A 16,781-nucleotide genomic window follows, 5' to 3' on the forward strand; every position below is an offset into this window, starting at 1 on the left:
ATGGTATTGAGATGTATATGTTTGTATATTTTCTGCTGTTAGGGCGTCTGCTTTATGCTTTGATATATCCCTGGTGCCCACGGGCCCAGGTGGATTGTGACCTGTTGAGTTGGAATGTATGATGTGATGATAATTTATTTATTAAAAAAAAAATATATGTGAAAAAGGAGCAGGTCGTTACACTCTCACTACACTTCGTCCTCCACCCCTTTTCTCTAAATTCTGGGCTATTTCTTCGCCGGTTCGACGATCAGAAGCTGCCACGTCATTCCTAGAAAGATTCTCTACGAATTTGTTAGAGTGATTCGTCGGTTAGCTAACTTGCGAACCATCCCAAAATTTGGGTAAGTTAGTTAATTTTAGTTTTATTAGATTTTTGGTGTTTCTGGACTGAGAGTAATATGTTAGGTAAGATAATACTAAAATTTTGTTGGAAAAATATCAATTTCAGGGTGTTGAGCTGGGGACCACACGGGTGTGATTTTGGAGTAATTCGTAGGCTTTTTCATAAATCAGGTAAGGAAATAAACTAAGTCAGTTTTATGAAAATATATTTACATGATAGATATTATTATGAAATAGCCATGTATCATTATTTGGAAATATATTATATGTTATCAGAACCTGGTTGGCTTGGTTTAGGCTTTCACGAAGCACGGTACCGTAGCTATATGATCACGATCATGTATATGTTAGTGCTACCGCTTGCCGTAAGGGGCAGTGGGAGATCGGCAGTCGATGTGGTTTTATTGTAGTGCAGACGTCCATCGGGCGTTTGAATGAGGAGGGGCAGACCCATCTTACTTACAGACTTATGTTGATCTAGCGTGGTCGGCCAGCCATTGCTAGTGTCACGAGCTAAGCTTGTTCAAGGCATTATGCTTGCCTGCGACCGCTTATCTCATATGTTTGGGATAAGTTTCCATCATGTAAATACTAGTGTAGGGTTATTTTCTGCTAGTAGAGTCTTTGTATGCTAAATAAGGCAGTATGACTCCTCGGTCACTTTGATGTTTCCTAGTGTCAGGATGATAATTACATAAAAACCTCTTTAGGGGAGGGCGAGTGTTCATCAGTCATTGTAAAACTTATTAGCTATTGTCAATGTGTTTAGCCTACTTGCCTCCCTCGCTAAGCACACAATGTCAACGGAGGTGTTGTTAATGAATTATGTTTTCTTCAATTTTTATTGCTTGCTTGCCACGACTTTCATGAATGCTTACTGTTTCCGTTGCCATTTGATTGAATGCTAATGAAAGTATTTCATGGATGAATGTTGGTAAACGATAGGTTGGCTAGGTAAACAAGAGTGCTTTGGCTAGCGCCGCACGACCCTTCACAAGGGTGCGAAAATAGTCGGACCGTGACACTTGGTATCAGAGCCAAGGCTCAGTTGTTACGAAAATTCAGTTACCTTCATTGTAAGATTTGGGAAGCTTTGGTAAGTGACCGTGACACCAAATAATGCTGAAAGAATCAGTGCACTGGAAGCATAGGTTGAAGAGACAACCAACAATATGGCCAACGAGATGGCCCAGCTGAGGGGACTTGTTGGTGAAGTGATGGGATCACACCAGCATCAAGCAAGTTGGACAAGTGAAATGTCAGAGGACTTTCACCATACTGTGGAAACTTTGCAGGTTCGGATGGTTGATCTGGATGCAAAGGTGAATCTAATGGTTCTTGCTATGGGGAACTCCAACACTCCAGGAGTTAGCAAGACTAAGGTACCAGAACCCAGGACGTATGGGGGTGGTCGTGATGCTAAGGAGTTAGAGAACTTCTTGTTTGATATGGAACAGTATTTTCGTGCTGTGAGGATGACCTCAGAACAGGTGAAAGTGGATACTGCAACCATGTACTTGGTTAGTGATGCCAAACTGTGGTGGCGTGCTAAGTACAATGACATGGAAAACGGAAGCTGTGTAATTGATAGTTGGGCAGACTTGAAGAGAGAGCTCAAGGCCCAATTCTTACCTGAGAATGTTGAGTATAATGCAAGGAAAAAGCTGAGAGACCTCAAGCATATTGGGTCGATAAGGGAATACGTGAAACAATTTTCTGCTTTGATGTTGGATATCAGGGATATGTCGGAGAAGGACAAGTTGTTCTATTTTCTAGAGGGGATGAAACCGTGGGCATGAACTGAACTTCATACACAAAGAGTTCAAGACTTGTCTACTGCACTTGCTGCTGCAAAACGCTTGGCTGACTACGTTGGGGAGAATACCGCTTCGTCCAAAGGGTTTGGCGGAGAGGGAAACAATGGGAAGTCTTTCAAGAAAGGCAAACCTAAGAGTGGGGGAGCCGACTATAAAGCATCAACCTCAAAGGAAGCTTCGTTGTCTCGAGGGTTCAACACACCCAAGGGAAAGGGTAAACTTGAGTGTTACTTGTGTTGAGGTCCTTATAGAGTTTTTGAGTGTCCTCACAAAGCAACACTTAATGCATTACAGGCTTCCATTGCAGAACAGACAGTGGAAGATGATGGGGAAGAAGATGAGACCCCGAGGATGGGTGCAATGCGGCAAGTGAGCGCATTGGAAAAGCAGGCTAAAGCCCCTAATGTTACACGAGCCAAAGGGCTAATGTTTGTGGACTTGAGAATCAATGGGAAGAGTACCGGCGCTATGGTGGATACTGGGGCTACCCATAACTTTGTTTCGCAACCAGAGGCTTGGAGACTCAACTTATCCTTAGAGAAGGATACAGGACGCATGAAAGCAGTTAATTCTGTAGTCCAACCTACTTTGGGAGTAGCCAAGCAAGTTATTGTGAAGCTTGGGTAGTGGGAAGGTCGTGTGAATTTTACTGCGGTGCCGTTGGATGACTTTCCAGTCATTTTGGGAATGGAGTTCCTAAGGGGGACGAAGGCAGTGCTGATGCCTTTGGCTAGTTCCCTGTGTCTGATGGGAGATCACTCGTGCATGGTACAAGTCGTTGTGATGAAGGAGACGATGGGAAGTCCCTTTCAGCTATACAACTCAATGAGAGATTGGGTCAGGGTGAGCAGACACGTCTAGCCACGGTGGTGGTAGACAAAGAAGTAGGCCAAAAGCTGGAGCCTACGACCATCCAAGTGGTGTTGGATGAGTACTAGGAGGTGTTGCCGGATAAGCTGCCTCACAATTTGCCTTCACAACGGATGGTGGAGCATGAGATCAAGTTGTTATCAGGAGTGAAACCACTTGCTAAAGGGCCATGTTGGATTGCGCCTCGAGAGATAGTAGAATTGGGGGAACAACTTGATGAATTGGAAGCGGGATGTGTTCACCCTTCCAAAACACCGTTGGGAGCATCGATGTTGTTTCAGAGGAAACATGAAGAGCATCTACGGAAGGTGTTCAACAGGCTGAGGGGAAACAGTCTAGATGTGAAGCTCTTTCGCTCAGTGGAGCAGCAAATTCCTTGGTCAAGTGATTGAGTAAGATCGTATTCGGAGGGGTATGGAGAAGGTAAGGATGATTCGAGAACGAAAGATCCCCACGATTGTGAAGGAGTTACGTTCCTTTCTTGGCCTTACTAGATATTGCAGGAAGTTCGTTGAGGGGTATTCGCAGAGAATAACTCGAATGACAGAATTACTGGGGAGGTATTATTGGCCACACACGCGGGATGATGTGGTTGATCATACCAAAACTTGTCTCACTTGCCAACAAGACAAGGGAGAGCGGAAGAAGTATGATACTTTCAGGGCCGCACCGAAATACTGTTCGGCAAAGGAGACGACACAATTGTTCCTTGTGACTGTTGTGAAACATTAGGGTGTTCCCCAAGTTATTATTTGTGACCGAGATTTAGTGTTCACTAACAACTTCTTGACAGAGTTTTTCAGGATATTCAGGTCACATCTTGACATGTCTTCGAGTTATCACCAACAGACAGATGGACAGATGAAGAGATTCAGAGAGCTACTGAACGAGTACTTGTGCCATTTTGCCAACGACAACCAGAAGAATGGCGTGCAACTATTTGATGTGGCTCCATTTTGTGGTAATGCCCAAAAGAGTTCAACAACCAACAAGAGTACTTTTGAGACAGGCCAGCTGCCATTGTTACCTCACACAATGGGCGAGCCGTATAGACGAAAGAGTCCCGGGGCGTACATCTTCACCAGAGAATGGAGGGCGTACATCTTCACCAGAGAATGGAGACAGAATGTAGAGTTTGCCCGAGCCTATCTGGAGAAAGCTTCTAAGCAGATGAAGAAGTGGGCAGATCAGGGGAAAAGACCGCAGTTTCATGTCAGTTGCCTCAAGCCGTTCAATGCCGACACCAATGATCTGAGCAGAAGTCAGTCCAACATAGCAGAGTTGAAGACAGTGCAACCTAATATACATGACGTTGAAGAGATCCTTGTAGACAGAAAGTTCATATCCTCAAGGAAGAAGCGGCAGAAGTTCCTAGTGAAGTGGAAATGCCTTGATGACAAAGAAATCAGCTAGATTTGTGTAGAAGATACTCAACCGTTTGTGGACAAACTTGGAGTGTACCTACCACCAAAGTCTATGTGGACGTCGACCGCATAAGTGAGGGAAAATGTCACGAGTGAAGCTTGTTCAAGGCATTATGCTTGCCTATGACCGCTTATCTCGTGTGCTTGGGATGAGTTTTCATCATGTAAATACTAGTGTAGGGTTATTTTCTACTAGTAGAGTCTTTGTATGCTAAATAAGGCAGTATGACTCCTCGGTCACTTTGATGTTTCCTAGTGCCAGGATGATAATTACATAAAAACCTCTTTAAGGGAGGGTGAGTGGTCATCAATCATTGTAAAATTCACTAGCTATTGTCAACGTGTTTAGCCTACTTGCCTCCCTCGCTAAACACACGATGTCAACAGAGGTGTTGTTAATGAATTACATTTGCTTCAATGTTTACTACTTGCTTGCCACAACTTTCATGAATGCTTACTATTTTCGCTGTCATTTGATTGAATGCTAATGAAAGTGTTTCATGGATGAATGTTGGTAAACGATAGACTGGCTAGTTAAATAAGAGTGTTTTGGCTAGTGCTGCATGACCCTTCACAAGGGTGTGAAAATAGTCGGACCGTGACACTAGGTCCTGCCTTCGGGCCGCACAACCCAGTCATGTGGGGGTAAGACATGACACTAGCCAGCTATCCATCCAGGGTGTTTTCATGTATAGTTATATAAGATGATTTATATGTATAGAAATTTAGTATGTTATACCATGTCATGATAAAATATGTATTTCCCAGATATGTTATAGACAGTTTTATCAAAAATGATTATTATACCGTTATATGTAAAACACTAAATTACTCATGTTGCTACACACTGATATTAGTTTATTTCCCTTACTGAGAGGTGTTTCACCCCAGCTATATAAACATTTCAAGAGCCCCAGATAGACGAGCGGATAGAGCTCCGCAGCGTTAGAGTTCGACTATTCTACCCTATTTGAAGGGTAAGTCATTTCTAGGGTCTGACGGATTTTTAGGTGGCGACCCTAGGGCACTTTTTGGACATTTTGGAATATGTGTATGTATATGACAGTTGTAGTAAAACTCTGGTATTGTGTTGGTTGGATAATTTGATATGTATATGATTTTACGTTTCCTGCTGCTTAGGTATCCGTGTTGTATTTCAGGTATATATCCCTAGTACCCATGGGTCCAAGTTGATTATGATTTGTCAGGATTATTCTATTGGATATTAATATGGGAAAAAAATTATGGTAAATAAGGCAAGTCTTTACACAACGGGTATGTGATTCAGGTAGAGTAGGAGACACAGGGTAGAAATGTAGGGAGTTCTAGCTCGAGAGATCAGCCGGCAGTGCAGGTGGAGTCAGAAACTTAGGATGGCGATGACGGTGTTCAGAACACGGAGTTCTAGCGCGGATGACCAGTAGCCGCGTCATAGCATAGTTGTAAACTGACCTAGACGCATCATCAGGCCACCCCCTAGGTATGGTTTTGATGATTTGGTGCCTTATGTTCTTGTCACTAGCAGCGGGGATCCTACTACCTTTCGAAGAGGCCGTGCACAGCCAGGAGAAGGGTAGTTGGATAGACACTATGGTAGAGGAGATGAAGTCGTTGCATAAGAACCAAACGTGAGACTTGGTGGAATTTTCAGTTGGGAAGCGGGCGATTAAATGCAAGTGGGTATACGGGAAGAAAGAAGCAGTTTTAGAAAGGAAAAGAGAGAAGTACAAGGCTTGCTTGGTAGCAAAGGGATACTCGCAGAGGAACCGAGTAGATTATGATGAAATCTTTTCCCCTGTGGTTAGACACACTTCCATCAGGGTTGTGTTGGGATTGGTGGCACAACAAGGCATACATCTAGAGCAGATGGACATAAAGACGATATTCTTCCATGGTGATCTTGATGAGCTGATTCACATGACAGTCAAAAGGGTTTAGCCAACCTAGACAAGAGTACTTAGTCTACAAATTGAAGAAGCCACTTTACGGGTTGAAGTAGTCTTTGAGGCAGTGGTATAAAAGGTTTGACGTCTATATGATCTGTATTGGCTACAGGAGGTGTGAGTACGATTGTTGCGTCTATGTGAGGAGTCTTGTGGACGGGTCTCTCGTATTTTTATTACTGTATGTTGATGACATATTGATTGTTGCTAAAGATATGACTGAGGTAAATCAGTTGAAGACCCTGTTGGGAAAAAAGTTTGATATGAAAGACTTGGGTGTAGCCAAGATGATACTTGACATGGAGATTTGCAGGGACAGAGCTGTAGGGAGATTATGGTTATCTCAGGAAGGCTATGTGGAGAAGGTGCTGGAGATGTTTAGCATGACTAATGCTAAGCCGTTGAGCACACCTTTGGCGAGTCATTTCAGGCTGTCTATCACCCAATGCCCAAGGACGGACGATGAGGTTCGTGAAATGTCGAAGGTCCCTTATGCTAGTACAGTAGGTGTCTAATGTATGCCATGGTGTGTACAAGGCTGGACCTGGCACATGCTATCAGTGTGGTGAGTAAATTCTTTTCGAATCCAGGAAACAACATTGGGATGCGGTCAAGTGGATTCTCAGGTAGTTGAGGGGTACAATCGGATATGACATCATGTTCAGTAGACAACAGAGTGATTCGTCAGTGGTAGGGTACGTGGATGCTAACTATGCAAGAGACTTGGATGACAGGAGGTCTACCATAGGGTACTTATTTTCCCTTGTGGGTGGACCTATTTGTTGGAGGTCTATGGTGCAGTCGCTCGTTGCTTTATCTATTACTGAGTCAGAGTACATGACAATGGCTGAGGCTGCCAAGGAAGTGTTGTGGCTTATGGGATTGGTTAGGGAGCTGGGTGTCTAGCAAGGTGGAGTTCGGCTGCAGTGTGGTAGTCAAAGTGCCATCTACTTGGCGAAGAATTAGGTGTACCATGCGAGGACAAATCACATTGATGTGCGGTATCACAGGGTTAGGGAATTGATTGTTTCAGGAGAACTTTTACTTGAGAAGGTTCATATGTCTGACAATGTGACTGATATGCTAATGAAGCCGGTCACAATGGACAAGTTCAAGCATTGCTTGGACTTGATGAACGTCTCTAGATGCTAAACGGAGATGACCTTAATCTACTGCCCCAGGTGAAGTAGCGGTTATGCTTTCAGATTTCTCCTAGGTGGTGAACATTCACCAAGGTGGAGATTGTTGGGGATGTGACTCATATTTTGAGTAGAATGCATGCACCGGGAAAGCATTGTGAAGCGAGTTGCGAGGAACAAGAGAGAAGTCTGCAGGATGAAAACCGGCGACGACTTGCTCGACATTATTAGAATTGAGGGGTAATCGTCAACGGTTTTAGGCAGAATGCAGGGGGTTCTTCTCGGCTTTAAATCGTTGATAGTTTGGCCTAAACCGTTGATGGTTTCATTTGGCGCACGTTACGGAATTTGAGTTTGTAGATCAGTAGATTGGGGGGATTGGAGGATTTTCCTTCGGGGATTGCTACAGGGATGGTTTAGATAGGTTCTAAGGTTCTTGTATGCTTGACGCTAATTGTGAGCTTGACATTGTGATAATGAAAAATTCAGTTGCTCCTCCTGTGGAGTGATTACTTATCCCGTATAGTTCATCATTGAGTGATTGCATTGCTTGTTCTGTGATTATTTCGAGTTCAATTGTGTGGTTTCCATTGCGCATTTGCACCAACACCTATTTTTGTCTTTGTGTATTTGTTTTTATAAAAATTGATGAAAGATGATATTGATCATAATAAGGTTTGTTAATGACTTTGCAATTCATAATTGAGCCTGAATGATGCCTATTACCTCAATTTTTTTTTTTTTTTAATTTGAAAGGAAATACATGCCTAAATATATACATGTGTGTGTGTGTGTGTGTGTATATTATATTAATTAACTAAAATATCTTATCCATATCCTTGTTTTTACAAAATCGTTGTATTACTGTATCCATATCTTGTTGTATCCATATTTCCTATGTGTATATAAAGGCGGACGACAAGACTAGAACCTAGGACCTCCTAGTAACCAGAGCTCTGATGCCATGTTAGATTACCACTTTACCTAAAAGCTTAATGGTTCACCAACATTCTCCTTAGTGTGCTGTGTTGGGGGAGACCTCGATGCCTAGCCGGGAGAGATCCCGATGTGTGAGGAGGAGACTGTTGGGTTATCCCACATCGATTATGGAAGGGGCTGGTGGTCTAACGTGTGAGGAAAAGCCTCACCCTTGAGCTAGTTTTTGGGGTTAGAAGTCCTAGACCACCCAACATCTTAAACTCTATGCTCTTTGTCCTTTTCGCCCGTCCCAACCCTTATAACCCTCGTTTCACTGATCTCAAAGATTTCATGAGGACGATGGAGTTGGTGGACTTGATGAGATTGCCGTACCGGTACCGATTGCCACCCAATTGTCGGAGCTCCTCCTTTACCTTCGTCATATGCAATCTCTGCAGTTCCAAAAAATCACTCAATACAAACTTTTTCCCAAATCAACAACCTTTGAATTAAGGCTATCTTCTTCGAGTTTTTGTCTTATTGGAGCTAGACGTTGGAAAAATTTCTTGACTCAGTCACATAGCCATTTGACTCTTTGTCCTTGCTGGCTGCAGGGCCATCTTATAGGTCAATAGATTGGGATAAGAGATGGAGCAGCGAAGCATTGGCGGAAGTGGCGGAAGGATGTTGGCCTTGTTCGACTGTTCCTCTCACCAGCAATGGCATCAACGATAGCCCATTAAAGATTCTGGGGAGTGGGTCTAAAGCTTCGGGATGGGGAGTTCCTGGAGATGGGAAGGGGGATCTAGGTGAAGCCGTGAAGGTGGGTTCAAGAAATTATTCTATTTAAATGAAAAATATTTTTTGCTCACCTTTCAAATTATTATAATAACTTTTATAAATAGAAATTCAAAACAGGAGGACAAATTGGAGCAAGGATTTTTCTATATGATGTGCAAGTTATTGGAGCAAGGATTTTTCCCTCACGTAAGATAAGATTTCAAATATACTTTTAGGCTATGCTTAATTCAGATTAAAGGACTTGTTTGAAAAAGAAAAAAAAGAAAAAGAAAATAAGAAGGAAATTCGTTTTTCATTTTATTTTCTCTCTTTATCAAATCCAATTTAAAATGAAAATTTTTTCTAATTTGATTATTAAAGATTACGATAAAAGATACTAACCTTCCTAAACCTCCCCAATAGTCTCAAAAATCTCATGAACCTCCTTGAGCTTTCAAAAAAAGCGTGCACCTCCCATAGGGTTTCAAAACTTCCAACCTCCCTTGATATTTGATAATTAGGGCCCTTAGTACCCCTTATCAAATTTTAGGGGAGGTTTGCGCCTTTGGTGATACCTATGGGGAGGTTTGTGGACTTTTTAGAACTTGAGGTTTGTGTCTTTTTGTGAAATATCAAAGGAATTTTATAGAAATTTTGGAATCTATCCATGTCTTTTGGCCAAACCTCAGTAGAGATCAACATTTTTTGTCCTAAAAATTGATAAAACTTAAAGAAGAATGATGTATAAAATCTAAAAAAAAAAAAAAAACGAGAATAACAAAACCAAGCCTTAAGTCCCACTAGGCGGGGTTGGCTACATAAATCCTTTTCCGCCAATTCACATGATCGAGGGCATTTCCCTCGGCTAGTGTAAGATCTATTATATCCTTCCTCACTATCTCATTTCATGTTATTTTAGCTTTGCCCCTAACCCTTCTACTACCAATGACAACAACTAGCTCACTCCTACTAATTGGTGCACTATTTGGTCTATGTTTTAGATGTTCAAACCATCTAAGCCTCCCCTCCCTTTTCTTGTCTTCTACTGGTGTTATGCCTAACTTTTGCGAATATATTCATTTCTTAATTTATCCTTTAATATTATATCATTCATTCACCTTAACATTTGCATTTCAGTAACTTTTATTTTTTGGATATGTTATTTCTTAGTTGCCCAACGTTATGATCTATAAAACATGACTGGTCTTATAGCCATCCTATAGAACTTTCCTTTTTTTAAGGGTATTTGTGATCACACAACACTCCCGAAGCTTTCCTCCATATTAGACCACCTACTTTAACTCCATACCTTCTCTTTAATTTTCCTTCTGCTTGCATAATAGCTCAAAGGTATCGAATCTAGTAATAGTGCTATTAGTTTCTTGACCATCAAGTTTAATCTTTTCTCTAATATTCCTCCAACCATGCCTCAAATTACATTTCATATATTCCGTCTTGTTTCTACTTATCCTCAAAACTCTAGAATCTAAAGCTTCTCTCCATTATTATACCTTATATTCTACTCTAGTCCTACTTCTATGAACCATATCAGTATCATTTGCAAACAACATTCATCACTGTATCTTGTTTTGGATACTCCTAATGAGTTCGTTAATCACTGAAGTGAATAGATAAGGGTTCAAAGTAGATCTTTAATGTACACCTATTGTAATTGGGAAAAAAATCTCTGGACTCTCCACCTGCAGTCCTAATGTTAGTTTTTGTTTTATCATACATATCCTTAATGACAACAGTACACCTACTACATACATACTCCCTTATTTTGTTCCTTGATGTTCTATATCTCAATTTCTTCGATAACCAATTCTCTTGGCAAAAGACATTTGACATACCTTGAGGTTTGGCAAAAAGACATACACCTCCCCTCGAGCTTAAAAAATTTCACAAACCTTTCCTTAGGTTTGGCAAAAAATGCAGTTTCATAAATATGACATAACTCCCTTGACATTGATTTTTGGGATGCTTAATACCATGTCTTTTTGCGAATATCAGGGGATTTTTGGCCAAACCTTTTTTTTTTCTCTAATGTTTTCCCACTTCCAAAATGAGACATTACAATTGGATTTGCATGCTAGGAAATCTTCATGGGGGCAAAACACTTTTCTCATATTTTAGAGTTTGGATGTTGAATTTGGATAAAAACAATATAAAATTGTAATTTCAAATTAAAAACACAAATTTTATGTCGATAACTTTGTTTGCAACAGGCAGTGTTGTGGTGTAGTTGATTATCACGTAATTCTAATACAAGGTCTGTGGTTCAAGTCCGGGCAAGATTGTTCTTCATTTCCATTCCGTCTGGTTGGAGCCATCTGTCTTTCGAAATCTCATCTTTACAGCATCAAACTCATCAATACCCCCTCTTTATCAAATCTCGACATCTGGTATGTCATCTTCTCTCTCTCCCCTCCCCCCCTCTCTCTCTCTCTCTCTCTCTCTCTCTCTCTCTCTCTCTCTCTCTCTCCCTGTTATGGTTTCTACCATCGTAAAATTTTCAAATTTTAAGTGAATGGATACTTTTTTTCTTGTAAGTTTTTCTAGAGTTTTAGGGAAATCTATAGTCCTAATGATAAAATTATTAGCATTTAACAATATGTGCAAACAATCTTTGAAATGTTTTTGCAGCAGCGCAATCAAGCAAAAACGTCTGCTTCAAGCCCCCGCAACTAATTAAAAAATGGCGGATAACATCATTACCTCTGAGAAACCATCCTCAGCATCCCCTTTGACTCTGCCTTCTCGTATAATCTGCCTAGTGTATGTGAATCTCAATGCTTTCATTAAATTTTTTTGCTAGTTTTTGTTGTTTTTTTCTTCATTTTTTGTATTTTTTATGTTGAATTGTGGAATTTTTACTGCACTTACTCTAACCTTCAAATCTTAATTACTCTCTATTTAGTTAACTGAGAAGAAGACAAAGGCAAATGTAGGATTGTGAAGGACTGATTTTATTTTGTATTCATGGGCATCCCATCTGTTTTCTGTTTTGACAATTTCTGGTGCTCAGCCTCTTGCTCATAATGGAGTTCAACTCAGTTCCCACTATTTATGAGCACTTCTTGTCGCCTCTTATTAACATCCATATTCAAGATTATGTTTAGAGACTTGAACTGAAGATCATTTTAAGTCAATTTTTTACACTGGCAAAATAAGATGATTGTAAAAGAAAAAACTAATGTACTGAACTATTTTTATGATATTGTTCAAAACACAGCTTATATAATAAAACTTCTAATGTCCTTAATTGAGCGCAGTAAATTCTTCAAAATTGAGGTTGTGCTTCCTCAATGCTTCATGATTCAGTACTGCCATGACAGGATACTCCAACAGGAAATATGCAACCATGTGTTCATGGATAACAACACTATGATACTCTTCTTATTTTTTTCATGCATTTAAATGCAATTAGTTGAATTGGCTATATAGTTATAAGTTATTATGACCCACTAGTATTACATCTATGCCCTTAGTTTGTTGATGGGGTTTAAATAATTAGCCCTTGTTGGTTTTTATGCTTTTGTTTTCATAACATTCTTACCCTAAAGAATAGTTGTCTGATTTAATTATTTTTGTTATGCAGATGCCAAAAGCAATTTTCACAATATACTTGTCCTCGATGCAATTCCCGTTATTGCTCTCTTCAGTGCTACAAGGTAGGCAGAAGTTTAAAGTCCACTGGAAAGGACAGGTTTTTTAAAGTCCACTGGAAAGGACAGGTTTTCTTTATGCTTTTTTTTGTTTAATTTTATTTTATTTCATTTTTCATGTTCTTATTTTGTTGAAAAATGGTTCAAGCTTCTAGTCCCTCTTGTCCCTCATGTTGCATTATGTTGACAAAATAATTCATGTTGTTTTATGTTTTGCATGGAATAGTGGAGGGTTGGACAACTGGAAGTTACAATCTGGCGAAAAACAAAGTTCTTAAAAAAAAAAAAAATGAAAAAATTAATCTGGCCATGCCCATTTTGTAGATGCATATTTAAAGTGAGACTTAAAATTTATTTGACAGAAAATTACTATTATGAACATTGTATGAAAAATGAGACCATAAAGAACAATTTTGTTTATGCAGATGGCAAAAGCAATTTTCATAATATTCTTTTCCTTGGTGCAATTCCTGGTATTGTGCCCTTCAGTGCAACAAGGTTGGCAGACGCTTAAATTTGTTTTGGAGCAAAGCGAGACTTTCTCCTCCATTTTTAATGGGTCTTATTTTGTTGACAAATGGCTAATTTTGCTAGAGTCTCATATCTCATGCTGCATTAAGTTGGCAAAGTAATTCATATTGTTATGTTTTGCGTGGAATAGCAGAGGGGGTTTTATGTGATGCAAAGGGAAACTGGAAGTTACAGTTGTTTAAAAATGGAGCAATAAAAATTTAAAAATTGAGGAAATTTTTTTGAGAATCCTATAAGCAAAATATGAAACCTAACAGTAATTTGACAAAATGATTATGAACATTATATGAAAAATGAAACCGTAAAAAATAATTTTGCCGCATGAATTGAATTATTGCTAAATGATAAAAAAGAAGCTATGCTGTAACTTGTGTGCCGCTTGCATAGTTGTATCGAGATTTGAATCGTGAATCGAAATCCCAATGTATCAGATTTGGATCGTGAACCGAAATCCCAATTTCATGAATCGAGAATCGAGAATCGGGAATCGAATCATAAGATTCGGTGCAATAATTGAAAAATCGATTCCTAATGACTTGCATATATGTAAAACAAGTAAAATAGTAAAATACATTGAAATTTCAACAAATATGGATCATCCATGTTGATAATTGGAATGGTGCTTGCCTTCAAAGCAAGTTTTGTACGTCTAAATCCTACCATTATACATATATTGATTTAAAAATAAAAGTAGCCATATAAGCAAGATGTACTGTGATCTAACCATTCCACCTCTATCAATTATCAAGTTTAGCTAATTTCTATGAAGCCATATTGTTATGTTTGTCAGAACTAAAACACCAAGTCTAGGAGTTCAAGATACACTAATAAGTAAGATAAAGGACACATGGTGTGTAATAAGAAGTGTCATTTTTAATGCATGGGCTTGCTCTAATAACTAAAACAAGAAGAGAAAGTGAGTAAAAAACACAAAGCGAAACTTACTAAAATATAGAAACTAATGAAAATTAGATCTTTAAATCCAAAGGAGTGGAGAGGGCAACATGCCAAGAAAATGCTCACCCACCTAGTTGACTTTGGTTTTCTTCTAAAGACAGTTTTCATTCTCTAACTTTGGTTTTCTTCTAATCTTATCTAATGGCAGAAATAAGAGGTGCAGAATGAGAGGGCCAACAGACTTTTTTCTCCTCTCTTAAAGGAAAAAACTCATGTAAATAGCAAATGGAATGCCGACATGAAAAAGAAAAGGGTTTAAAAATCTTTAAGTTGGGTTTTAGAGTTGCTTCCGAATCTGTTGATTTGTACGATTCGATTCACCAGGTGAACCGTACGATTTACCTCAATTGACTGCTTTCTGTGATTCTCCCATGCGATTCGAACCGATCTATGCCTTTATCGATACGAATTGTATGATTTGAATTGAGAATCGTATGATTCTAACGACTATGCATGCTTGTATATCTGTCTTTTGATTGTAGGTAGTTTAGGTTTACTAGTTGAGTCTGGGTATTGTAGATTTTACGTTGTCAGATAATGTATGATGTGAAACTAGAGTTTGTGAAGAAGAAAACAGATCAATTGACTGTAATGCAAGACTAAATAGAATGTCTGTTAGCAGCAAACTAAGATTTCTAAATCACCTAGTGGTGCCAAAAGTGGAAGTCTGATAGTTGGTGCAATAGTGGGGGCTTCTTTGATCTAATGAACTAAAATTATCGTCATTTATGGATTTCAAAACTCTTCCTCATAAGTTGTAATGGCTTCATGTAGAACACTTGCGGATAAACTACTAATTTACTAATGAATTTAAATTGACTAGCATCACTTATGGTCATCGTTATTAAAATGCTTCATATACCTGAGTAGTCTTTTAAGCATGTGCAAAGTTGCCACTTACCACCACGTCACTTTGTCCAACGTAGCGGAGAGCTACCAATGTATATCCCCTGGTATTGCTTTTACGTACTTCTTGTCTGTTACCTTATATGAGGAGCTCTCTAGAGTGTTCAAACTTGTAGTTAATAAAAGCTAGGTAAGTTCGATAACGCCAATGGTTCTGTGTTTTGAATAGCCTCTTTTATATAGTCTACTGAAACATTAAAGGTGTTGGATGATAAATCATACACCCCTACATTTTTGCAATTGTTAGTGACTTATTGTTAAGATCCAAATAAGTGTGTGCTGTGGTCTTGTTGATTTGGTATCTATATTCATTTCATTGGCAGGCAAATGGTTGTGGAGATTTTGGAACCTACTTCACCATAGAATATGGTTTTTAGGGACAAGTATGGTCATCAATTTGTGGCTGAGAATATTAGAGGAGCTATCTTTGTTACACATGCAAACCCTTAAAAAAATTCATTTCTTGTGTTACCAATTTATTTTTTCCATGTCTTATAAAATTGATGGTGGTTCTTCATTTTGATTTAAGGGGGATATTTGGGTTAGAATGCTCGCTCCATAATCTGGCTCTTTCCTTAGCTGCACAAACTTCCACATCTTCATAATGCTCGTCTTGCTATTCTTGGAGGGAGTTCAATTTCTTGGTTTTTACTTTTCTCTAGAAATCTCAGTGGGAGGGAACTTGGGGTGCATGGTCGTGTTGTGGGGATTCTTGAACACTTTACTTCACACTTTGGGTCGGACATGTGAAAATGACAAGGGGGTTGCTCTAGTCATTTTTTCTTGTAAAATTCATATTCATTTGTTGAAAGTTTCCTGGACAAAATTATTCAGCAGGCAAAAGCGGCCATCCTTGAAGGGACACCAGTACTCATGATCAACTCTAACTACAGTCCTAATAGAGGTGCTCTAATATAAGCACATTGAACAACAAAATAGGAAGGCAAATCAAACCCCAAATACATAAGCAAATCCAAATCCAAAATCCTTAACTTAATTCCCAAGAAAATAAAAAACATAGTGGTAATTCCCCATGAGAATGCCATGTAGAAAGTATGCCCCAAATTTTTTTAAGCTTAGGCTTTGTCATAAGCTTTTTCCCTCCATCTCTGGTTCTGTTTCGTTAGACTATTCATTTGGAATGCTTGTTATCTTTCTTTTTAATCTTTGGCTTCATGATAGTTCTATTCAAGTCACTTCTAAGGGGGTGTTTGGTTCGTGGCATAGAAAATATTCCCATGGAATGACATTTTCAAAAGTCTCATGAATGGGATGTCTACCTCATGGGAATAATTTTTTTTGGTTAGTGCTATAAGATTCCACAACATGCCAATCATGCCAAACATTTCAAGAAGTTGTCCATTATACCCTTGACATGTCTATAAATAATATATGAAGAACAATAATATTTTCGATTCCACCCTCCATTTGTCTGAGGATATTGCTCAAAATTGCGTAAATGAGCAAAACGGATAGGCGGCCC

General features: G+C 39.3%; 1 protein-coding gene across 13 annotated transcripts in view; it reads left to right on the forward strand.

Annotated features, from left to right (window-relative positions):
* Positions 1–16,781, forward strand: part of LOC131158000 (uncharacterized) — a 37,216-nt gene that overhangs the window by 12,265 nt on the left and 8,170 nt on the right. For 4 of the 13 annotated variants that reach the window (XM_058112537.1, XM_058112533.1, XM_058112535.1 and 1 more), the window contains one exon: positions 12,838–12,910. Coding sequence is in view for 7 of the 13 variants with exons in the window: in XM_058112526.1 (XP_057968509.1) it covers positions 11,935–12,014; positions 12,838–12,910 (153 nt within the window). In the remaining 6 variants the exon portion in view is untranslated. Of the gene's footprint in view, positions 1–173; positions 345–451; positions 517–11,464; positions 11,642–11,882; positions 12,015–12,837; positions 12,911–16,781 lie in introns of all 13 variants that reach the window. The other 9 variants (XM_058112534.1, XM_058112536.1, XM_058112527.1 and 6 more) reach the window with 7 other exon arrangements.

This window comes from Malania oleifera, chromosome 6 (assembly GCF_029873635.1).
Source record: "Malania oleifera isolate guangnan ecotype guangnan chromosome 6, ASM2987363v1, whole genome shotgun sequence".
Lineage (NCBI taxonomy): Eukaryota > Viridiplantae > Streptophyta > Magnoliopsida > Santalales > Ximeniaceae > Malania > Malania oleifera.